The 24449-nt window shown below is 41.2% G+C and overlaps 1 protein-coding gene across 15 annotated transcripts in view; it reads right to left on the bottom strand.

The window, feature by feature from the left end:
• The window catches only part of adgrl2b.1 (adhesion G protein-coupled receptor L2b, tandem duplicate 1), a 148269-nt gene that overhangs the window by 36032 nt on the left and 87788 nt on the right, over positions 1 to 24449 (bottom strand). For 11 of the 15 annotated variants that reach the window (XM_074688028.1, XM_074688029.1, XM_074688038.1 and 8 more), the window contains 4 exons: positions 16350 to 16563; positions 11075 to 11184; positions 8068 to 8082; positions 6069 to 6869 (listed from right to left, as the gene is read on the bottom strand). In XM_074688028.1, coding sequence (XP_074544129.1) covers positions 6069 to 6869; positions 8068 to 8082; positions 11075 to 11184; positions 16350 to 16563 — 1140 coding nt within the window. The remainder of the gene's footprint in view (positions 1 to 6068; positions 6870 to 8067; positions 8083 to 11074; positions 11185 to 16349; positions 16564 to 24449) is intronic. The other 4 variants (XM_074688030.1, XM_074688041.1, XM_074688039.1 and 1 more) reach the window with 1 other exon arrangement.

Raw genomic sequence — 24449 nt, 5'->3', positions numbered from 1 at the left:
TATAATTAATGTTGATTAAATCCTTTTAGAGTTACTGAAATTAAAAAGGAGCATCGAGTTCAAGATAAAGACAAAATTATGCCTGTCTGCATCTACCTGTGAGTTTCACTAGGGTCAAAAAGTTTTCCAGAAACCGGGGACACAAATAAAAAACAACCTTTGTGTTTATTCTTTAGTCTAATAAACCTAAACTATCTAATTTACTCTCATTTAAGTCTAATATACCAATGATTTCTTGGGTATTTTAAGAGGCACATTTCCTATTTTCTGACATTTAGGGTCTTCAAAAATGGCCAAAGAAAATAAAACCTAACTGTCATTAAGAATGTATAGCAGGTTTGCTAAAAAAAAGAAAAAAAAGACTTTCCTGAGTCACTAAATATTTCAAACTATGAGTCATTGGGTCATTTTTGCTCTCACATGCATGCTTTTTGGCAGACTAGAAATCAAATCACTTTAATTAGAAGATGTCCACTGAAGGATTTCTCTAATCAGAGAAGAGATAACATCTTGGTGGGTGTTTTCAGTCTGCATGTCTTGGTTAATCAGAGTGTGATTGTGAAGAACATCAAACACACAACATATCTATTTAATACTACATCAAGTAGTGTGCTTGTCAGACAGCGATGCATTTGTTGGCTTGTTCTGATGTGTCTGCACCAGGGGCGCAGCAATTTTCCTTTGATTATGAGGAGCAAATTCCCGTCCAGAGCTGTGTCCTCTGATAGCACTCAACCAAAAGAGGGCTGCACCAATTAGCGGCCATTTCTCTCAAGAGGCGGTGAAGTCACTCTTTATGGGCAATCTGACACCAAAGGCATACTGTTGCCATATGCTGAATAATACCACTTGTAAATAATGGACGAGTCTGAGATTGAACACTTGAAAAATGGCTGTCACTGGAGTCTGAACAGAGCGTGTAAATTAAAACAAAGCAAAAAGGAAGGGAAACCATTTGACAAGATTATTCATCAAGTTATCAGAGAAGAAGCAGAATTAGTTTTATCACTTTATGGCCCCCAAGAGTCATTTATGTATCTGGAAGGAAGATGAAAAAAAAAAAGATATTAAACCATAATCAGATGATCAGAGGACTACATATTCTGTTTGTCATTGCTTTTGGAGCTTGCACTGCAGCACTAAAGAGCATGTTTATCTCAAATAACAGTCAAACAGCCCGAGCATTTTAAGCCACCCATCTACCTTTCCTCACAAATGCCAGAATGAAAGGATCACAAGCCAGCTAATACCTACTATTAAGGAAGAGCAATGACAACTCGCCACCAGATCACGTTGTTAAAGTGGTTTAATTTCTGAAGCTAAATCACTTGCAAGTCTAATCCTCCCTTGTACAATATCAAAAGTCACATGTAGTTGAAAAGAAATGTGTAATAGGCGGTGTGAAAAAAAATCAGCCCTATTAAATCGTGCAAAATTAATCAGTGTGCTCCAGTTCCCCCTTTTTGGGAAGCATCTGATCCAGCTGCATCCTGCTGGAAACTCTGTTTCAATTAGCAGGAATTCATTTCAAAATCATATGAAATGGGGAGTGAGCTTCCTGTAGTCAATCCAAATTAAAAGGAAAAATGTGTTTCTAACAGCTGTGGTGTATTTTTTTTTTTTTTACTTCACTTGATTCATTACTGAATACCAGCATGGAAAAGAGCACTGTACATATACTGCTGGATAGAAACATACCTCAGCATCCTGTTAGCTTAGCTTACAATTAGGTGACAATGTGTAACATCTAGCTAGCTCATTAAATTGCTAACAAAAAACATTAAGGGACCATTAACAGCTAGCTTAATGTTAGCTCTGGTTACTGCACACAGTGAGGCTACTGGTTTCATACCCTTAAACTCTTGAACAAACCAGTGGTAAACTGTCGCCAGTGTTAGCTTGATATGCAGCACTGAAGAGAGAGTCCTAACACCGTGAGTTCATTTCTGAGTGAAGTGGATTTTTTGAACAGGTTAAAGGTTAGCTAAGCTAAGCTTTAGGTTACCCTTAGCTCAACATGGGCAGAGTGAATAGTGGGTATGTTGGAGTAATGCTACCATGACACAGCTCTTTCTTAGCCAAATGTTAGCATATGACTTCAACAAGCTGTACATGTTTACAGTTGAAAAGTCATTACAGCGTTTTTTTTTTTTTAGTCTGCTTTGAGTTTGTTTTGCTTCACAGAAAAAGTGAGAAGAATTTTATTTTGATATGTTGCTATTTCATGTCAATGATCCATTCTATCATCAAAATCCCATTAACTTTTTGATGAAGAACCCAAGGTGATGCTAACACAGCAAGTGACTTTGTTAATAGACACAGCTGGTATTGAATTTATCTCATCCTTTCCTCAAAAGCAAATAAATGTATCACGATGTGGAACTTTTGATTCAGCTAGCACACTGTTTCTGCATTAATGATGTCCAACATAACATAAAGGAGACAAGGTGTTACTCTGTGTGTGTGAGTGTGTGTGTGTGTGTGAGTGTGTGTGTATATCCTCATATATCCATGTGTTGTGCATTCAAGCTTAACTTAATAACAAGACTGTCTCAGAGGATGAAAACTGTGTAGGAGCTACAGTTGGTCTTTTTGCCTCTTTACCCTGAGCCAGTGCTGGTAATTAATGACAGAGAGACGAATCCCACATGACATGAATTTTACATTAGGCTGTTTATATGCACTCATGCTGTTCTGCTTCATTCAAGCACACGGCTCAGTGTGCAAAGGTAAAGGGCCTCAAAACAAATCATGTGCAGTATTATACGAGTCTGTTAAGAATATGACATTACTTCTGCTAAATGAAAGAAAACTCAAGCTGTCGAGAAATTGTTTTGGGGCTCACTGCTTTATTGGCACTTGCTCTTGAAAGAGCAGTGGACGGAAAAAGCTTTGCCGGACATACCCTGTGTCTGTGAAGGGTAATTTATGAGGCCTGAAACTGAGCACTGTGGAGCAGTAGACATAGCAAAGTCAGAACTAGACGGTCTGAGTCAGAGGAAGGAGGCAAAGCGGCTCTCAGTGCAGACACATGCATGCAGCCAGGATGATATACGTGCAAACAGAAATACACTTAGGGCATCACCGCTCTAAAACTCTCTGTCACCTGTGCCTATAATGTACACTTTTTTCTGCTATAACTCTGCCAGCGTTGATCCATGGCGAGGAGCAGGACAATTAGAGCTCTTGCAAATCTCCTGACTCCTTCACTTTAGCCTCTATTTCTGTTGCTTCAGAGGGTGGAACACAAGCTTAGAGCATGATACATCTATAAATGTCCCCCGTCTTTAAGGCTCACCTGGAGGCGTCTTTCAAGGATTTAAAAGCAAACTAAAGTGCACTAAGGTGCAGAGCTGGCTTTAGCCACAAAATGGCCGGGCAAAAAAAAATAAAAAATAAAAAATAAAAAAGAGGCAGCAGCTTTGAGATGATATATACCCTTCATGTGGCATTATGAATACGATAAAGTGGTTTTCCTTGACATTTCAATCCAACACAGAACCCACTTGTGCTCACTGCTAGCAGATTACGCTGAGTGGCAAAGCCTTTCGGACAAAGCCATTAATTTTATGCCTCTCGTCTTTAAGGCATTAGATCAATGCTACCTCAAAGACAAATTAATTTTCTCCTTTCTCTCCCTGTTAGTTTCAAATGCTCTCAGCAATTACCGGTCCCTCTGATTAGTTTTTTGAATTCACTGGACTGGAATCGGTTAATGCTCTGCACATCACAGGTAATGCATTACAGTTGTCCCTCTAAGTTTTGTTACATTGGGCACTTAGGTGTGCTGTTTATTGGCTTGCCCCTCTTTCAGAGAGACCTCAGAGGGGATGGACTCTCTAAGTATTGATCACTGCTGTTTTGTGTTCACAATGAATTAGCAGAACACAGACATTTTCTTTAAATGCGTGTGAACTGTTTGGAACAATAAGTGGGAAGATCGATAATGGAGAATGATCTCAGCTAATCACCTCAACCTGGGCCAGAATAAAGAAACTGGAGGCGTTGCAACACTCCACACGAGGTAAAGCATATATCATCAAGTTGCTTGGGTCAATTATTTTCTGCTTTGATCACTTTGCTGAAACTCCTTTAATATAAACCTCCAATCCTGCCAACACTTCAGCACTTCCCGAGGATGAGCTTTACAGCCAAGGTTGATGTGTCTGACAGAAAAGGACGCAGACGCTCATTGTGTTACACGAGTTGTACAAAGCAGAGAAATACACCGGGTTTGGAGCTAACTTCACTCTGTGGTCGATGAATCTTAATGGGCACAATTAATTTCCTTTACGCCTCAAGTGCCCCTCAGTTTCGGAGAGAGAGACATTATTTCAGCACCATTAGATTACCCTGCAGAATAGGTTGTTTAATTCAACGCCATATCATGGGCAGCAATAAATCCTAATAGCTACACAGTAAAGAAGTTAAAGGTGTAGATCCGAAAAAACCTAATAAACAAGAACCAATTATTTTCAAGTGCCATTCTCAGAGCTTGGCGTGCTGCTGCTGGTTGTGGAATCTCAAGTTTCCTCCTGAGCTCACAACATTTGGAAATGTTCGCATAAAACACACTTAATGATCCAAAGTGACATGTTCTGCTGCGAGGATGCATTTCTGATTGGATCCCAATACGAGTATGTGGAATAATGAGGGGAATCAACAACCATGTTTTGTCTGGGCTCCTTGATTATATGCAATGTTCCTGCAGCAAGCAGAAACACTAAGCCTATGTGGCATTTATGTTTACCGAGGCATTACAGTAGCTGAGAGAAAACATTAAACCCTTCATTGAAAATGCTCTGGGAAGGCCACTTTCCTCCTCTCCCTCAGCCTCTTTTGAGACAAGGAGGGTAATTATGATAATTCAGCTGTTAATTACATTTACATACATTGGGGTGTGAACAGTTGAGCATGCATGGAGAGCTCATTAAAGTTGGAGTATTTTTTTCATATCTCTTCTAACATACTTCTAATTGAGGTTTTAGTTGTTCAGCAAATAGACACAAACTCAGAGCGCCCCGCTCACCTTGGGTGTCGAGTTATCATGCAAGGGAGATTCCAGACGAGCGGGCAGGAAAACAAACAGACGCGTTGACAAGAGGCCAGAGTTCAGGAGTACACAGCCGCCATTGAGACATCAACGTAAAGCTCCCTTCAACAGCTCAGGTCAGGAATCACATTTCCCCCGTGGTAACCCCCCTTCAAATATCCAGAAGTTAAAAATCATAACCTAATCCAGACCAGCGCTTTAGGGCAACTTGAGCCTCTGATATGACATGAAGTCAGGTCAAGCTCCTTATTTCCCTGTTTAAAACAGGAGACTTAGCCAGGATCTATGATGGTAAGGTGGCCGCAGTCGGGTAATTAAGCCCATCATCAGTATAATGGAAGGTCTCTGCCTGATGACACGTATGTCACCTCTCTACACTTCACAGATTAATTTAAGCCCTCTAACCACCTGACAAGATCCTTCCCTGTAATTGATCTCTCCTTCCAGCTATTCAACCACTCTGATTCACCATGTGGTATATCAGTCACACACACTTCAGCCCGGTGATTTGAGAAATATTATGCCACAATAGAACGGCGATTATCTCCCGATCTGACAAAAAGGCTTCTGTGAAGTTGATGATGTAGCTATGGCAACACAACTTGAAAACGAAAGGTAGAAAGGAGAGACGAACCATTGTTACAATGTGCACAATACTTCTCACACACATTCAAGCTAAGAAATACATATTATCATAATGGTTTTAGATGGAGCCTTAGATTAAAGAATTTGACAGGGTCCAGGCTTCAGCTGGAGTGAGTGCCTCGGCTCGCCTCATGGTAATAAAAAAGCCGCATTATGAAGCGGCACAGTCCCACCAGGGGCTATCCCTCATTCCAAGGTGAATCAGTAATTTCTGTCTGCAAATGAGCCCTTTCCCCAAGACTAACACAGACCCTTTTTTTATCACACCTGACTTGCATCCAAAATTAAAAGGCAGCCATCTGTGACCCTGCATGCAGCAGACAAACAGTAGAAGAATTTCACAATGATAATGAGATGGAGCAGCTCTCACCTTCAGCAGGATCAGGTGGGCCGAAGTCCAGGTCGTAGCGCAGGATGTAAAAGTTATTCCACACATAGAGCTGGTTGTCCCGGGGGTTGTAATCCACAGCGGTGATGTACTGGTACTGGTTGGGGAAGAGGATGTCGGTGTACTCGCCCTGGCTCAGCTTGGTGTTGTAGATGTAATCAATTTGGCTCCTGCTGGCCTCGCTCTCATTCTCCTCGTAGGTCGATCGCACCACATGCAGAACGCCGCACACCATAAAGGCGTTGGAGGCAGAGCGCTTGTCGTACGCCGTCTCCCATGTGGCCTCGAAGCGGAGGGTGTAGGGGTTGAGCTGGCTCACAACAATGCGCCCATTGTTCTGCTCTGTAGCATAGATCACCCATAAGCCCCTCTCATCTACCGCCAGATCGATGTCCGTCTTGCCTCCCCAGCGGTACGGTGAGGTGTCATGGTAGTTGGCGTTATTTACAATGGCCTCGCCACTTTTGATGCGAGTTCGCAGGTCGAACTTTACAATGTTTCTTGTGCGTTCCTTGTTGAAGAAGATAGCACCATCATAGGCCACAAAGCCAGTACCGTCAACACGGTGCGGCAGTTTATAGGTGGTCGTCTGGCGGCTGTTTTTGAAGTCCTCCAGAGAGGCGTACTCGATTAGGGTGTCAGTGCGGTATGGCGTCCAAGGCATGAAGAAGACTTTGTCACCGGCCTGCAGTGGGTCTTTGCACCACGATCCTGCTTGTTGCTCTGCCTCGAACAGGAAGGTGGCGTCTCCTACACCCTTCAGAGTCCCGGGACAAATGAAAACTAGTGACAAAGAAGAGAGTGAAACAAAATACAATAAGAGGAAATAATTCAAATACACATGACTCATTTGACACTCTTTTTTTCTTGCTGCTGTACAACTCAAGAACAGGACAAAAAGATCAAGGGCTGTGATTTTGGAGGAATTTTCAAACTAGCATTTGAACTATTGCTAGTGAATAGTGAAAGGAAAGTAAATGAAGGCGTCAAATGGATTATTCAGAATGAGAAATGTGAGAGGACTTGCATCTCAAGGGTCTGCTGCTACTTCCTAACAGGGACAAAACAAACTGAAATATGAACGAAAAAAAGGTAAAAACCTGCAAATGAAAGACATGGGGAAATGGGAGAAGAAGTCACGCCTTTTTGTCTTCTCTATATACCAGCCTGTCTTTGACGTCAAATGCCATATGAACAGGTGGGTATGTGGACACACTGTACATGCATACCAAAGTTGTAAAACCAAACGAAACAAAACAAAAAAGGGAACAGACTTCATATCTTGTGATAAGAGTGAACAACAGGTTGTCGATGGTGGTGGCGGCAGCAAAGCAGAGGTAAAATGAAAGTGGAGGTTGGGGGAATTGGTTGGAACAGCAGTGGTAAAGGAACTTCACTACTTCTGTGGCAAAAGACAAAAGTAACCACTGATGGATGAGGGAGGAAGGCCATGGCAAGGTTCCCGTATACACACTTCAAATTAATTGGTTTTGGATTAAAAGGGACACTCTGAATTCTTGTTTTCCTTTCAAGCTTGCTTTTTCAGTCGGTGCCAATCTCACTCAGCCATCACTGCTTTTTTACATCACGTGCATCAAAGTTGGGCCAAGCAAACTAACTCGGTGCCAAATAAGAATATACTGTATTAATAAATAAATGCTACTCATTTTTCAAGGGTTAATACAGAGCTAGGCAAGAGTCCCTGGAACAAATCAACACCCAACAGTTGGTGTTTTCTTTCACATCGCGAGAAAAAAAATCTACATTCGATGATCGAGGATGTCATTTGAAATTCTGTTTGGAAATTCATTTGGACTCCATGGGTGCAAACAATCCTCCTATGGGGTTTAGCGTTTGACAGGAGAGGCAATCAGGAGGAGGGGGAGGAGGAGGAGGAGGAGACGTGAGGGGAGCTCTACTCAACACCACAGAAACAAGGAGCCAGAAGGGGGGGAGGGGGAGGACCAGACCACTCATTTACCTTTTTGCTCCACTTCTATTTCAGGCATTGGAAAAGAAAGCAAAAAAGAGTGCAAAAGGGAGAGAAAGGTTATCATGAGTCAACTACCAGGTACAAAGAGAAGAATTAGTTGGAGGATATGACCATGAGATGAACCGCAGAGCTGCTTTGGAAAGAAGAGTGAGGGGAAGAAGAGAGTGGTTGTTAGTGAAGCAGCCTCTCATCCTAGGATATAAAAACAGAGAAGTTAAGGCTGAAGACAAGCTATGTGCCATGCTTTTCAGGGCATTAAAAATGTTCATTTTCTACCGTGTTTAACTGCCAAAAAAATAATGCAGCGGCCACTGTGAAATCAGGATAAATCCCTTTTAAAATGCTTCTCCTAAGTGGCAGAAGAAATAAAAACCTCCTGCTCATACTTAGATGGATAACATTCTTAGAAAAGCAGCACATGAGTTATTTTTGGCATGTATTGACTGAGGGTGGAATTTGTTCAAACTTTATAAACACAAATCAAATCTCCATCCCCAAACTCGCTCGCCCACACACGAAAAACATGACACGGTGCTAATGTTACAGACCAAACTCTTAAATGAGCCAAGGAGAGCAACAGCACATGAGATGACTGATGAACAGTCGGCCTAATATGGAGTTTCTTTAAGCTGCTTTCGCCGAGCGGAGGAGGGGGAGAGGCTGGAGACAATATGCCAAAGATTGGAGGTTTAAAAAAAATGAGAGCAAAGAGGTTAGTCAGGGGGTTGGGGGCAGGAGGTGAAAAGGAGGTCTGTTTGAAAGGAGAAAAAAGGAGTTGAATATTTCTGAAAGTGTTTACAATTCATCAATTTAAATACTAAGTACTTTCACAGGTGGGGATAAAGCCTTAAGATGCTTTTCTAAACTAGTCTGAAACATCCTTTTAAGGTGGATTACCTTAAATCAGACAGCACAGACAGATTTCCAAATTGAGTCCGGTTTAAAAATTTATACAACTTATAATTGAACCATGCTCAAACAGAAATACTGAATCATACTCATAACAGAGCAGGAATATGCAAAACCATCCCAGGCTGTTTGGGGTTTTTATCACTTCATCACCGTTTCGCCCCAGCATCCTCTGTAAGTCCACAGGACATAAGTGACGGTAATTTGCTAATGAACAGACTGTAATGCGCCAATTTCTCTCTGATCCCACAGCAGCAAAAGACACATCATCCAAAGTCACTGCTATTAAAGCCTTTTAAAGGGTCGGTAAAACCAAATCGTAAGAGCACACAGTATATTTTTTCAGTTACCCTCAAGTGGGATTTAGTCATGCAGATAGTTTTAGTGCTATAACCAAGGTTTGGAAATCTCTGCCTCTGAGATCTTTTCCATCGCCCAAAAACAACCGAGGTGAATGGAAAGTTGTCTATAATGAGCCAGAATAATCATTTCTAACATAACAGGAGTGTTTCTCTGCCCAAAAAAAGATCTTAAAAGTAATGAGGCATAACAGAGATGCTGTTTCTGTGCAAGAATTTGCTGTTAACATTTGTTAAAGTTTCTGTTTATGCAGATTCTGGCACCACCCATGGACAAAACAGTGCTTGTTATCTCTTTTCTGTTTTTGTCAGAACTTTTTTTATTTTCCATACATCTTGTCCGGATGTCTTTAATCTTGTCAAACTTATCCTTCACTGTAACTCTTAGCCATAGAAAATGGGGAAAATGTACTTTCTTCATGTGACACCTACCCCATCAGAGTCTTATAGCCATTAAAAGTCACTGCACAAAAAAAAAAGAATTAATTCTCATGTTAATGGTTTAGATTGTTTTTTAAAGGTCAAAAACAGGCATTAGAATTTATTTTGGCAAATTTCATGACTGGCTAAAAAACTCCACACAGGAGCTTTAACTTTGTCAGTTTTACTTGTTTTACTGTGGGAGCTTGATAATGTTACACAAAAGCAAAATGCTTTTTCAACTGAATCTTATACCTTATTGAAACTGTAACCAATTATGTTTCCGATAATTGTTGATAACACCAGTTATGTGAGTTTCATAATCTTCTTTTTATTTACTAAGAAAGTGATACGAGGTAATTAAATGCAAACTTTTTTTTAACAGTTTTAGTAATTTTACAGAAAAACAGCCAACCTTTGCCAGATCCAACTTTGTCAATGTAAAAAGTTTAAAGCCAATTCTTGAGTCATGAGAAGGAATTCAAAGACGTCACCTCGGCTCTGGAAAATCATGATGAGCAGCTCTTACAATGTTTTGACATTTATAAGCTATTTTATTTGATGATGAAAAAAATCAGTAGTTGCAGTCCAAGAACTCAGTTTTACACCTAATCTTTTACAAGCTACTTGCCTCATAGGCGAGAGATCCCGGCACGATACTGTAAAATTGATGGGCTTAGCATATTGACAAAAATGTGACAGAGATTTGTTCTGTTGAATGACAAAAGCAGCTGGTCTGCTCCCAGTCACAGGGTTTCTTTTACAGCATGATGTTACTTTTCCTTCACACACGACCTATCACTGTGGACGAACACAGACTTGATTGCAAATTAGACCTCTGTAGTTTTATTTAAGCTATTACAAAATTAACATCAAGTAACATATACAGTAAGGTTAAACTAAAAAACCTCCCTGGCCTCTGAGCTTAATGTTTCTGGGTATTTTGCCAACTGGCAGCCAGATCTACGGTGGAAAAAGCCATCAAAGCTAACCCTAAAGACGTCTTTCTGAAAACCCGGACAAATAAAACCAAAACGATGCGCATGGCTGGACTCCCCTGGAAGTAATTGAGACGGTTAACTTTGTAATTTCAGTGAACTGACCCTTTAAATGCCTGCCACACTTAATGCTTGAACTTAATTTATCTTCATAAACGCTAGGCTGCTTCCAAATACTTTCAGTTTCCAGTTGAAGCATCATTTGTATCATCTGTAAAACAAACACGGTTACAGCACATCTGTCTCTTCTAAACACACTTAAAATCACATTATAAGAGATGGGAATGAGATTTGGATGGCGATACTTACTATAGGGAACACACTCATACTGGACCTCTAAGTACTTGTAGGTGCCAGGGCATGGATCGGGAAAGACATCAGAGCCAGTGACAACCACACACTGCGTACGGTTGTTGCACCTAGAGAAAAGAGATTGACCAGAGATTTCATCATGACTACCCACAGCAAGAGTACTCGGCAAAGACAACATTAATAACACAGAGGGGGAAAAGTTCAGCATTACAGCTACAGCAAGAAATTGACGAAATCCCAGCCTGGACTGTCACATGCGCATTCTAATTTAAACCTTGGCAAACAGAGGGAGGAATGAAAGCATTAGGAAACAGTTAAATGAATGTGAGCGTATGTGACAACGAATAACAGAGTGAGAGAGAGCTGCTAAAGGCATGTTGGGAATTAGAGATGGCATTTCCTTTACCAGCATCTTCATACGGCTATTGAGAGGGAAGACATTCATTAGAACATACACGACAGGTGGCAGTGACATGCAGTGGGCTGGAATGACGGCCTCTGGTGAAACAGAGACGCTCCTCTGCATGTGCACAACAAACACGATGTGAATGTGCGCCTTCTATCAGCGGCTATATGCCCTCCAGTACGAAACAGTGTCCCTCAGTGAGTTACCAGCCTGATGTGTGAATTTCAAAGATAGCATGTGTTTGCAAATGTTTTTTTGGAAGCTAAAAAAGTTCAAGTAAAGGGGGACAAGGGAAGAAAAGAACAGCCGAGGATGGAGTTTGTGTAAATACTGTGTAGGGTGAAACTGGCTCCACTTCAATCAAGCCCTCTTGAGGTTGAGGGATTGAGAATAATGTCAGCAGTAAGAGAGGCAAACAAGAGAAGATTGGCACCAAAATAGGAAATTCAACAATTTGCAAGTCTGAGATAAATTTTTCAAAAGGTCAGTAGCAGTCATGCAAGTCGGACATACATTTCAACATTGGACTTGACTTTCAGAGAACCATTAGTAATTAAAGAGGCTTTCTGTAGCTGCGAAATGGGAAACCTTGACTCTGCGGCTTTCACTGCAGGACATTAAAGCAATGAATAAAAAGGTAAATGTATGTACATTAACAAGAAAGAGACTTTACTTTTCATGCAGCACTTTAAATCCACCTATCCATTTTACGACAAAGCACTTTCCTTAAAGCTAATGGATTTTTAAACATCACACAAGAATAGAAAAAAGGTGCTAAGTCCATCATAAAGATAACGAAAAACATAAGCATGACTGGTAGCGGTGATTTCAACATCAAGGCAGAAGGTGCCAGCCTCACTTAAGAGATTCACTTGTAAGGTCCGCCTGCTTCTCTGCAGAAAGAGCCGCTGAGAGCGAGAAGGGTCACTGAACCAGCTAACAGCAGATTCACTTCAATTACACACTGTTTAGAGTTTATAAGTCTGACTGACACTTGTTCCAAACAAGAGGAAGTACATTTATCCCAGCAATGTGCTTATGAAGAGTTTTAGTCTGTGCTCCAATTCCCTTTAAGTGAGTCACAGATATAATGTTTAAAGCTCAGGGATATTAATGCATTTTTACATTTAACAATCAGCTTCCACCAGCTGCATACTAACAATACTGCTCAATGTTGATGCATCAGAGACTATAAATTAGAAAAACAACCTAACAGTGTACAATGAAATAGGGTTGGGATGCATCATTTTATCTGTCAGATGTATTAAATGACAATAATGGAAAATTGTATTTTTACTTGACATTGGAAAATTGAATATAGTTGAATAAAATCATCCATTAAGAAAGACTTTGCAGCATATCCTTTTAGTGACTACATCTTAAGGCCCATGCTCTAGAGCCGGGCCGATTATGCCCGTCACTGATTAATCAACATCAGCCAAAATGTAGCCGATTGTAAAAAATTTTGCTCCACGGAGATTCTGTCACTCCTGCTCCTGTGTGTCTGTGTGTTGGGCTGCACACTCCGTCATGTAAGTTGCTCATTGTGTGTTTACAGTTTGACTTTTTTTTTACTTACTGAGTTTAAAGTTTGACTTCTTTATTTATTATTATGATTACAGATTGTTCTTATTTATCATTGGTTAACACCACAGTTCTTATGTCAACAGTTTTAATTAAAGTTCCTTGTTTTAATTCAATAGTGTTTTGTCTCTGTCTTGAATCAAATGGGTATTATAATAATTTGTTTTCATATACAGTATAAATCCTGTGTATATCAATAATTTATTTTATATATCGGCCGATATATCGGATATTGGCTGGTATATTGTATATCGGCTTTTTTTTGCCCCCAGTGTCGGCATCGGCATCGGCCCCAAAAATCACATATTGGTCGGGCTCTACCATGCTCCATGTTAAATACAGATATAGATACTGATGGGGCTTTCTGTCTGTGCTCTGTGTTCATTTTGTCTTTATTTCTGCATGTTTTCAAACAGAGCAGTACCACCATAGTAGTACCACCATAGTAGTACCAATGTAAAGGACGCATGGATGTATGTGAGCAGTGACAGTAATATTGTTTAAAAAGGATGTATACAATTTCATATGTTCAGGGAGCATAATTAAGTGAGTCTTTCGGCTTTTCAACCATCAAGTGAGTATAATCCACACATTATGAACTTCTTTTTGAAGTGTGAAAAGTTTTCATTTTATGGGCCATCAGAAGCAGATAATAATCCATTAACAGTTTTTGCTCTAAAAAAATCATATAAAGCATCCATAAGACAAGCTTTGGTAAAAAGTTAAATGTTGTTACATTTCAACTACTTTAAATGACTTTTGTTTGTTGGCTGATTTAATCCTGCATGGCTTGAGGGTCAGAGCCACAATCTGTAGCTACAACACTGCTGTATTTTCTTATCAAATTAAAGAAGCTTATGTTTGAAAGTGTTGCCTGCACATCTTTAGGCAACTTTATTATTGATTTTTCTGGGTCATTTCTTTGACCAGCTGAAGAATCTAGGTCCATTATGCTCTCCTCTTTTTAGCTCTGTTTTGGTTTTACATTATTTTCACTGCAAAATGCAGCCACATTTAAGCCGCAGGTAGTCTGTTCGTCCATTGTTCGAGACTTCTGCTTCAACAAATGAAGACGTGCTGTGCTAACAGTGTATTGTGGCTTTTAGCAGAAAACAGCAGAAAACTTGGAAGCCTGTAAACTAAAAAAGAAACAAGCTGATAATCAGCTAAAAGGAATCTATCTTTTTTTTTAACTCCAAGTGACCCTTTTCTCATTATCTTAGATCATTTGACCCTTTTTAATGTAAGAAATGATAAGAGTGGCTTTAATTACAGCTTCAATCGTTGTTTGAAGTGATGGATTAAAGAATTTGCCTTGGTGCTTATTGTACTGCTATCTTAGATGCTCCTGCTTTGGAAGAGATGTGATGTTGCTAAGCATTTGGACACACTTCTTCAGTCTTAAACTGCCACTGAACCCTCTGCGTGTAATCTCGATTGCACTGAGCACAGTCTCATGGCAGCAGAGTGTCTGAATTCTGCTCACCTCCTCTGTGAGAGCAGCTCCTCTGGCTGGACGAAAGATTATACAGGTCAGATAATGAGTGGATTCAAATAGAAGACACTGAAATGCATCGTGATTTTTTTTTTCACATTTGGACTTATTTTTCTTTTTGTATGTACATAAGATAGAAACCATGGAGGTGGAGACAACAGAGCAGACAGAGAGTGGGGTCAGACATACTGTCCATTTACACGACATCTCTGAAAGGACGCTGCCCTGAATATTGAACAGCCCCGTAACCTGAGATTTCATCAGCTCCTTCATACATTTTTCATCCAGACACTTTTTTGTCAACAACCAAACATTTCTGCATGACAAAACACTTGGATGTAGATGCTGTTGAAAATAAAGCCTTTTTGATTCCTGTCTCGTTGTTTTTGTTGTGAAAAACAGGGCCGCTGATGAATACTCTTTGTCACAATTTTCTTACCAACATAACTGTCACTCTGCGACGCAGACATCCCACTGTTTCTATCTCCTCAATCTTTGTTTATCTCTCTGCTGTACTATTGCCTCTAGTTAATCTCCCCAATATTGGAAGCGCATTCTGTCTTAAAGAGAAGCAGTTTAAATATCCTCCCTGTTTTTTAACTTTGCTGCAGATTGAGCGAAGGAGGACTGATCAGAGCCTCCCAAAGCTTTGTGACTGCTTTAACACCCCTGGTTAGCACATCAGCCTTAATTACGGTCAAGAGCCTATTTCCTCTGATCTGATTCATTAGAATTATTCTGGTTAAGGGCTTGTGGTGCAGAGAGTCTTCTCAAAGCTTTTCGCTCGCGCGGTGCCTCTAGGGAATTTCGGATGGAGATAAGTTTGAAGTACAGCTTGAGCGAGTGAGAGTCTGACTTGTCAACAGATGTGGTGCAGGATGTAGCAAGTAGCAGTCAAACCAAAGGGCATGGGCACTGTCAGCGGCGTGTTACTGTAAGAGCGTGCGTGGAGTCAGCTGTAAATGCAGAGAGATGGAGTAAGACAGGAGGTCTGATCTATTCCAGAGATATTCCGTAGTGCTGCATCTCATGGGAGTAAATAAAGAAGCGAGTTAAGCACGAGAAATACCCAGAGGTGTAAAATGGTGGGCGATGGTGTTCAGGAGCTAGCTTAAGGGGGGCCAGGATAGGACAGCGTGGAGCATTAGAAGATGAAATGTGCTGGTTACTATTTATGAATAGTTCATCCAGTGCCCTTTAAAAATACACACAGCTCTTGAGGGTAAGCAGCAGTCAAGCTGAAGTGTTGCTTTGCTGTCGTTTGACAGCGGAGCAGCCCCCTGCGAGAGGCAGGAACCAGGATAAAAGGCCTGATGACGGGCATTGCTCACTACCTGAGGCTGAGCCACTTCAAACCTGTACAAGTGTTTGAACAAAAGCAAGCCCAATGTTCCAGATAGGGAATTAAGAGGGTGTTCATGTGACTCGCAGTCTCTCGGAGCTACGCTGATTATGACTCAAACAGCAGCAACAGCACGCAGCTGGTGTGAAGAGCTCTGCTGCACGGATGTCAATTCCTGCCTGTCAAGAATTAATCTGCGCACCAGTTTTGTGAATCTTAAAATGCCACCTACATAATCTATTCAATGATGGGATGACAGGAATTTAAAAGGTGTGAGATGTTGATTAATTGTCCTGGGTGTAGGTGGCAACACAAACAGGAAAATCCTTTATTGCTGGAGTTCAGAAAGGTTAGCCCAGAGGGGGGAAAAAAGAGGCCCATAATTCCTTTCCCTGCTCCTGGTCATGTTTGTGAAATACAACCCCTCTTCTCCCCAGAGTTTTACCTTTGTGATATGATCTTGTAGGCATCGGGGAGGTAGCAGTTGACGTTCTCCATCTGGAACGGGTCAGCGTCACAGATCTTGTCGTCAGTGCGGCCGTAGTTGGCTGTCTCGATCATAATGACATCACTCCCCGGGCAGCGGAGATCAATTGCATATCCCTCGCATGAGAGCTCTCTCCTGACCAGCCCGAACGGCAAGGCTGCCCGGCTGAACCCTGGGACACAGAGACAAAGAGGAAACGTCAGAGAAATAATAGATTTAATGGGAGAAAAGGATCGTTGCTTCAATACAATAGGACCACACATCTTGTGGTAAAACTCCACTGGTACAAAATAAATAGGCAACAGCAGTCCAATGTTTACCACAGTTTTAAACAGAGGGGCTGTTACACGCGATACAGGAATGGGGGAAAGACGAAACAATTCATCTCTCCATCCCTCTGTGGTCTTGGATGTTGGCTTAGGCTTCTAATCTAAGTCATTGGAGACCAATGGTAACCTCATAAATTCTTGCGCAAACACAAAGGCTACAGAGCATCAAGAAGGCCTCCACCTAGACTGACCGTCCACCTCAGAGCCAAACCTGCCTGGACTGAGAGCAGTTTGTTTTACAGCTATACAGAGCCCCCCTCGTTTGTTTCTTTTGCTTTCTTTGAGTTGTAAAGCAAGATAGAGGAAAAAAAGGCAGAATCCCGGCAGAATGGAGTGTAATATAATCCATTTTACAGTGTCGGAGATCGAAGAGTCTGGAGTCCACACAGGAGGAAAAATCTATACATGGAGCCCAGCAGATGGGAGCGCAGCCAAATAGCTCTACTTTTGGGGAAAATTAACTGTTTCACCCAAATCTGCCCCCCTCCCCTTTCAGCAAATTACAATGACATAGGTTACTCCTCTGCATTTCCTTTTTCTATTCAACAAAATGTCATGTCGCAAATAGCGTGGAACAGAACAGATATGGAGATTTGCGGAGAGAGTAGAAGCAATAAAAAAAAGTGAAGAAAGACAGAGAAATCCATTATCTGGGGTTAGAATGATCCAAAGTGGGGAAAAAAGTAACTGTCTGCAATTCTGAGAAAACAATTAAGCAAAATCCAAGTAGAACATGCAAATGTGTTCCATTTAAGGAGTGCAAGCAGAGCGCTGCATGAACTGTCAATAATCGCCGTTGTTTTCAGCAATAGTGGGTCCCTAAGGGGGCAGCTACCATTTGTATTTTCTGCACCGCTCTCGTCTAATTAGCCCTCTTTGCAGCCTGTTACCTTTTTCCATGCTCCCATTGGCTCGCGAGCATTGTCATGTACTAACACTTACCACCCCAGGTTCACTTTGCCCCCTCACTCTAATTATCCTCACACGTTTGACAGTCAGGGCCTGATGCAATTAGCATTGTTTGAATCGCTCAGAGTTGAAGTGATTCCGGCTTCAAATTCCAATCTCAGAGAAAAAAAGAGAAAAAAAAAACCCCGACCCACATGTCTGCTAGTCATTTCAGCCTGCTGTGCCTGGCTCACTTATAATGATATTCTATGTCACTCGGCACATGTCACACTAGCAAACAGAAAAAGAAAACACACGCAGACATCTGTGAGACATACACAGCAGAGAGTATAATGTTCAATTCATGGTATATTAAGGGGAACTTCTGCAGGCAGTCGAAGTGGTAGAAGTGTAACAAAATATAAAACTAATGGTATAAATTCTCTGGCATTCAGCCACTAGACATTTCATTATAATACCATGATCTATCTAATGGCCAGTAGATTCTGCTTAGCTGGACTGTTTATCACCTCATTAGGAGACGTCAGTGTAGCCGAGCCATAAGTGGAGGGCTGTGGGGTCACTCCATCTATTCCAATAACCACTACAATTACCCGAGCCTTTCAGAAAACCTGTCCAGAATGCTGGATGATAAAACCCAGAGTGAAGTCGCTGGCTTTACGGCGCAGACTAATGATCGTCCCGCCTGCCATTGCTCATGGAAGGAGTGACGGGTTTATCACGGCAGATACAGAGAGCAGACAGAAAGAATGTGTTTCATGGGGTTTTAAAATTCTGAGCAGAGACACCATCTTTATGCTAAAACACAACACACACACACACACACACACACACACACACACACACACACACACACACACACACACACACACACACACACACACACACACACACACACACACACACACACACAAACACACACAGAGGCCACACGCCATCTGCAACCTCCTTTTCCCAGGGTGTCCACTGGCGACTCTGCCCATCTATCACAGTACTATGGCATGATGGCACGCTGCTGTCAACACAGGCCTCGCGATTGATTAGGCTTGTGCCGTGCCGGCCTCCTCTTCTTCCTGCCTCATCTGTATAGATCTTACTGGTCATAGGCTAACAGTACATCAATTAGGGGGAGTATGAAGACTGCACAGGCGGCCTTAAGAACAAATAGCTTCTTCAACAGATTGTAGATAGTCTCTGTCTCATTAATGACTGTCTTGTCAACTTGTAATAGAGCAAGTAATAACAAATCTGTCCCAAGTGAAAACATACATTAAAGGTTTTTTCTGCTCTGTAGGAGGGGAGGTGAATTCAAGAGGAAATATTTTTGGTTGCCTTAGTGGAACGTTGCTTAAGATCTTAGGATTTAAGCACAGCTAAGAAAGAGAAAACCTTGTGACAACAAAGCTCTCTGGCTGTAGGTATTCTTCTCTGTTGATTTTTCTCGGTTTAAACAAGTTTTGCAAGATTTTGGAAAGAGAGGAGGTTTGTTTGTGTGCACAAATGTCAGTGTCTTAGGGAGGCATAAAAAAGCTTTTCATCTTACGTTCTGTGCTTTGTTTGACTGCTCAACTTTGCAGAAGTTGAAGACTGCGACAGAAGGGCACCAGCTGCAGGGAAAACGGTGTCAAGAAGACTGCAGGAAGAAATCCATAACACAATCCCTGAGTGTGTGTAAAAGGAAGAAAGGAGAACAGGCTGCTCTCTTGTTGTCTGTACCTCAGATTAACATTAAATTACACAATCAGTGAGGGAATTGAATAATGCTTTATATAGGACATTTAGTCAAATTGCCATGGTAACCACTTGGACTTAGTTATAATTGGCTGTGATCCCTCTCCCTGGTGTTGTTGACATGCAGCCTTATCAAGCATTCTGGTCAGTGAGTGACTGCGAGGAAAGTAGCTTTTCAGATTCCTCCCCCTGACCTGCCTGCTAAGCCGTCTACTGAGCTCCAAAGAGCAAAGCATGGGCAGAAACTGCTCCTCAATATGTTGCATTCTGGGAGTTTTTCCTCCTTCTCCAGCTGACAGGCTATAATTCACTGGCAACAATCCCCCCCACCTCATAATACATATTTTGTTTTCTATCAACACCCTTGAAATTGGAAGTGGCACTGTGGCTCAGATGGGTGATTCTGAAACCATCCGCTGGCTTTTAAAAAACCCTGGAGATGAAACAAAAAGATAATAGAGGTTTGGTGCATTTGGCAACTGTAAGAACCAGATCACAACACGAGTACCATGGGGTTCATCAGTGGTGTTTTGTTTGCGGGGTCTGAAAAGTGCAGTCGTGAGCAACCTTTAACCCTAAAATCTCCTTCCCCAGGCCTGGATGTCAGACAGTGGGAGAAAGAACCGGAGGAATGTTTGATCAAATAGAAAATGAGAAAAAAGTGGGCCATTTTTTGGGGGGTAGACAGAGTGGCGATAGCTGGCACAGACAGAGAGCAAAGGCGTTGGTTGACGCTTGTCATCCTCCATTAAGGTTCCTTTGATTGGCCTTTGTGGTCCTGGAAACGGCAAACAGCTGCATGCAAATGGCCCCGTTTCCCCGAGGCTGGCCCCCATTGTTCTGGGCTTGGGTTTGACAGGGACGCTTTCTCTGCAGCATAAAGGAGGGTGTAGCCTTTAGTCAAATAAGAGTGCCCCCACCGTGGACCCAGCAGGAGTACTTCAAGATTGTTTGTCTTTTTAGGTTGTTTCATTCCTGATATTACTGGTAGCCAACATCTTTGGAAGAAAGAGCAGATCTTAGAGTCAAGCTTTTCCTGCAAACAGCAGGGGATGTCTCTGTAATCTAATATCCGGAGTGACAGAGTGGTCATACAACATGTTTTGCTCTGGTGGACTTAAGATTTTCAATGGAAATTCATAAACTAGGACAAAAACGTATTTGAATTGGTAATAATAGGGAACAAAGAATCATCAGTGTTTTGCCTCCTTTTTTCCAGCTCCATTGTTCTTTCCTGCAGTATTTCTACTCTGTTCAAGGGAATGTTTTGAGCTCCGGCCAAGGAATAAAATTAGCCATGAAAAAAGTAAAATACAAGAGACCACTGGGGTAAGCCTTTTTAAGCATTAAATAAAACAGAAGCACACTTCACTGTCTGTGCACACGCCTTTGGAGCGACAAACTAAACACTTCAGCCAACTAATTCAGCCCATACTGCACAAAGTAAGCACTCAAATTTTCTATTTTCACGTCCCCAAATTTGTAAGGCATCCAATGTTGCTGCCAAAAATGTGCGACACAAGTTCACATATTCTGCACATGACCGCCCATCAGAAGTGAGAGACACATGGGAGCAAGATGGGAGATGAGAAAGGAGATTTGGGATTTGCAAAATAACACCTGCCTTCAAATACAGACCAACACCTGCCTTCAAATACAGACCAACACCCCCAAAAAACTCAGCACTACGCCACCACAACTTGTATTTCATTTCAACTGTCGAAATGCAGTGAAACACTGAAAATCTAGTTGGACATATGGCACCATTTCCCATGACACTTTAGTCCACCTTGCTGGGAATTGTATCCAAAGACAGTGTCAGACAAGACCACAAACCCTGGGGCTACACCCGCATTTCCCAGACAACTGCTATCAGACACTCTTGATTCCGATATGAGTATTCTGAAATAGAAACTGGCAATAAAGACTGAGTCCATTTGTGGTTTCACAAAGCGCTCTGACTCATATCTCTTTTCTCTTTCTCATGATACATGAATTCAATGTTGCCACCTCAAATTCCAGAGGAACTATCTGTATTCATGGTCACAGCTTTTTCTTCAACGCAACCCTTGAATTCTTTCTGACTTAAAAACAAAAAGAATCAGTGTCAGTGGGAGGCGAGAATCACATGCTCCATGTTGATACATGTCTTGTTGAAGGAGGTTTGGGCTGAGGATTTGTCATACTGCTCAGACTAAGCATGACAGACCCTGCTGCTGCTGCTTAACTCCTCAGGTGGGTCCATTTAGAGACGAGAGATCCCATCATTCTTTTCTTTGAGCTGAGCTGTAACACTGTTGACTGAGACTAATAAAATATGGCTATTCAGACCACTTGATTTTTCTAACTACACAAACCACCTTCACTCCCACAGCTGAGAATCTTTTTCTTATTTGTTTCTCATTTTGATCTAGTGAGACATAATGGGGAAACATCATTTTGTTGCTTCTAAGGGACCCTTAGGAGCGATAAAGAAGACCAATAAGAGACAAGACTTCTAGGAGACAGATAAGATTGAACTGAGGAGAGAAATTAAGCAATTATTTAGAGCTTTCATGCTCGTGTTGTTTCTTTCTCACTTTCAGTCTCTACTGGAGATCTTCTAATTATTTTTTCTGATGCCATTTTTTACCCTTCTTTAAAGATTTCTTATTTTAATGTACTAGTTACAGATTTGGACCAGTTAACTGGTCAAAATGGGGGATGTAATGACGTTTTTTTCCGAATCGCACACAGTGTAGTAAGTGGTAGTGTACATAAAACAAATCTTGTGCATTTCATGGTTTGATATTTCTGGATTTTCAATACACAGACTATAAAGATTGTATTCCATCACTCTTGAGTGTAAACTACTCTCATCTCAGATAAATTTCAGAGCTTGCACTCATCCCATTTTTCTCTTGGCTGACATCTAGGAATGAGCATCTGTGAGACCATGTCAAGATCTCAGACTGTGAGACTAAACTTTCTTTTGGAAACAAATCTGAGAACTAGAAATAGCCTAATTTTTAATTCAGCTGAAGTTTCAGAATGAGGCAGCTGTAAGAATGAAAAGTATTAGACTGTAAGTTAACAACAACAAAAAAACACAGTTAAGATGACACTACCCCCAAGTCCCTACAACATCATTTGTTGACACATTTAACGCTAGCAGCTAGCTAGTGCTAAAATTTTACTGATTTGAACTGTTTATCTCATTTATATCATCTTAAAGTACGGTATTAAAACTAGAGATCGACCGATACAGATTTTTCGGGGCCATTAAGCGATATTTGAAGCCGATATTAATTTGCAGTCAAAGTACAAATATTGGTGTCAAAATTTTGAACAATACAAACTCCAACACTCAACTTCATTCAAATACCTTTAAGCATGACTTAACTGAGCAGCTCTCAGGCTTAGCAGCATGTTTTATAAAATTGAATTAAAACTTAAAAAAATAAATAGCCAAAGTTTTCTACAGTAAATAAAGTTTTCCAAAATTTCAATGAAACTGCAATAACTGTAATAACTGCACTGCTGATTGGCTGTTTCCCAAGCCATGGCTCTGCTTGTAACCAATCAGATGATACTGTGGGTGGGACAGGGCTGGGGACTGAGTAGTGACTGCAGACAGCAAAGCGGCTGCATCAGAGCCGCAACAATGCAGTTTTAAATTTGTTTCTCATTGGCTGTTGGATTAAAAAAAAAGGCAGATGCCGATATGCCTCAAAATCCCAAATGTCGTCCCGATAATCGGCCCGGACAATAATCGGTCTATCCCTAATAAAAACAATCAGAGTATTTTTCCAAGCAGGTTATGTAACTTGGGGTGGGTACCTTTCACATTTGAAACGATACGGTACTGATGCTCAATACCTGGCTTGGTATCCGTACTCAACAGCACCTCTTCCTGGTACTTTTGTGCGTGTTTTTGTGGTAATAAATAAAATCTCAAAGTTCTTCAATTTAACATGTTTATTTCTCAGTGAATAAACTTGCAATGCTGTGTTCATGTCCAGTATGGAAAATCACCTACTCTTCCCCTCCCTCACTGTCACAAGGGTGCGTTTAGGTACCAAAACATGGCACAATTTGATTTTACGTGAATTGGTACAACAGACAGAATTTGGTCGGCACCTATAGAAGTAGCTAAATCAGTAGCCATCCCTTTATGGAACAGGCTATTTCCTGGATTTGTTTCTGTCACTAAGAGGCTTCTGGGCAACAAACAAGTTAACAAAGTGTTTGAACTTTGCTGCTAAGAGTCACACATTTTGTAGTTTCTTTTAACCTCTGTTAAGGAAAAATCCCTGACATATGAATACAAAAATGCATGCTAGTTGCTAATCAACAGCTAGCTTAATTAATAATCTGGTTATCTAAACTAGCTGATTAGCATTTCTACTTTATGAAGCTGGATTGTAAGAAAAGTGAGACTCAAATTTAAACTGAAGAACTTTATAGGAAATGCCTGGGAACACGCAAGTTGGTGAGTTGCTAACAAAACAGCCAGCTTGTTTAACAGATTGGTTAGCCAAACTAGCTTGTGCCACAGCTACTCTGTTTAGCTGGACTGAACAACAAGCACTTGAAACCCATATGTTAACTTCAAACTTTTTGGGGAAATTAATTAATTTTGAGAGGCTGAGCAGCTTTCCCTCCAAAAATTATGCCGTTGCCACATTTCATGAAACTCTACAACAGAGTGACAGTGAGAGTAAACTTCCCATAAACATTTGAAGAAGCAGCTGCAGTTTTGAGAACAAGACATGAGTCGAAAAAACACCCAGATTTTCCTGTTAAAATGCAGAAAAGTTCTGACAACCTCTTCAGAAATGATTTAAAATGCAAAGACCGTTCTATGTTGATGCTTTGCATTCACAGTCTGGAATTACACACAACGCACAGAAAATGTTTAAGTTTGGCTCAAATTGATGCACAGCCGACATGTCGGATTATTTTGGTTCAACTGAACAGGCGGCTCAGCTGCAGAAGACTGCAGATGAAGAATTTATCCTGAGGGAGAGAGCACTGAGGAAAAAAGCCAGAAGTCAAGGCTATAATGACTGTGTCTTAATTTGGCCGCAAGAAACAAGGTTTTCTCAAC

Source organism: Halichoeres trimaculatus, unplaced genomic scaffold, assembly GCF_033239565.1.
Source record: "Halichoeres trimaculatus isolate MK-OKI-2021-1 unplaced genomic scaffold, fHalTri1.1 fHalTri1_scaffold_15, whole genome shotgun sequence".
Classification (NCBI taxonomy): domain Eukaryota; kingdom Metazoa; phylum Chordata; class Actinopteri; order Labriformes; family Labridae; genus Halichoeres; species Halichoeres trimaculatus.
Note: the sequence above shows the minus strand (reverse complement) of the source record. Positions and strands in the feature narration are given on the sequence as shown.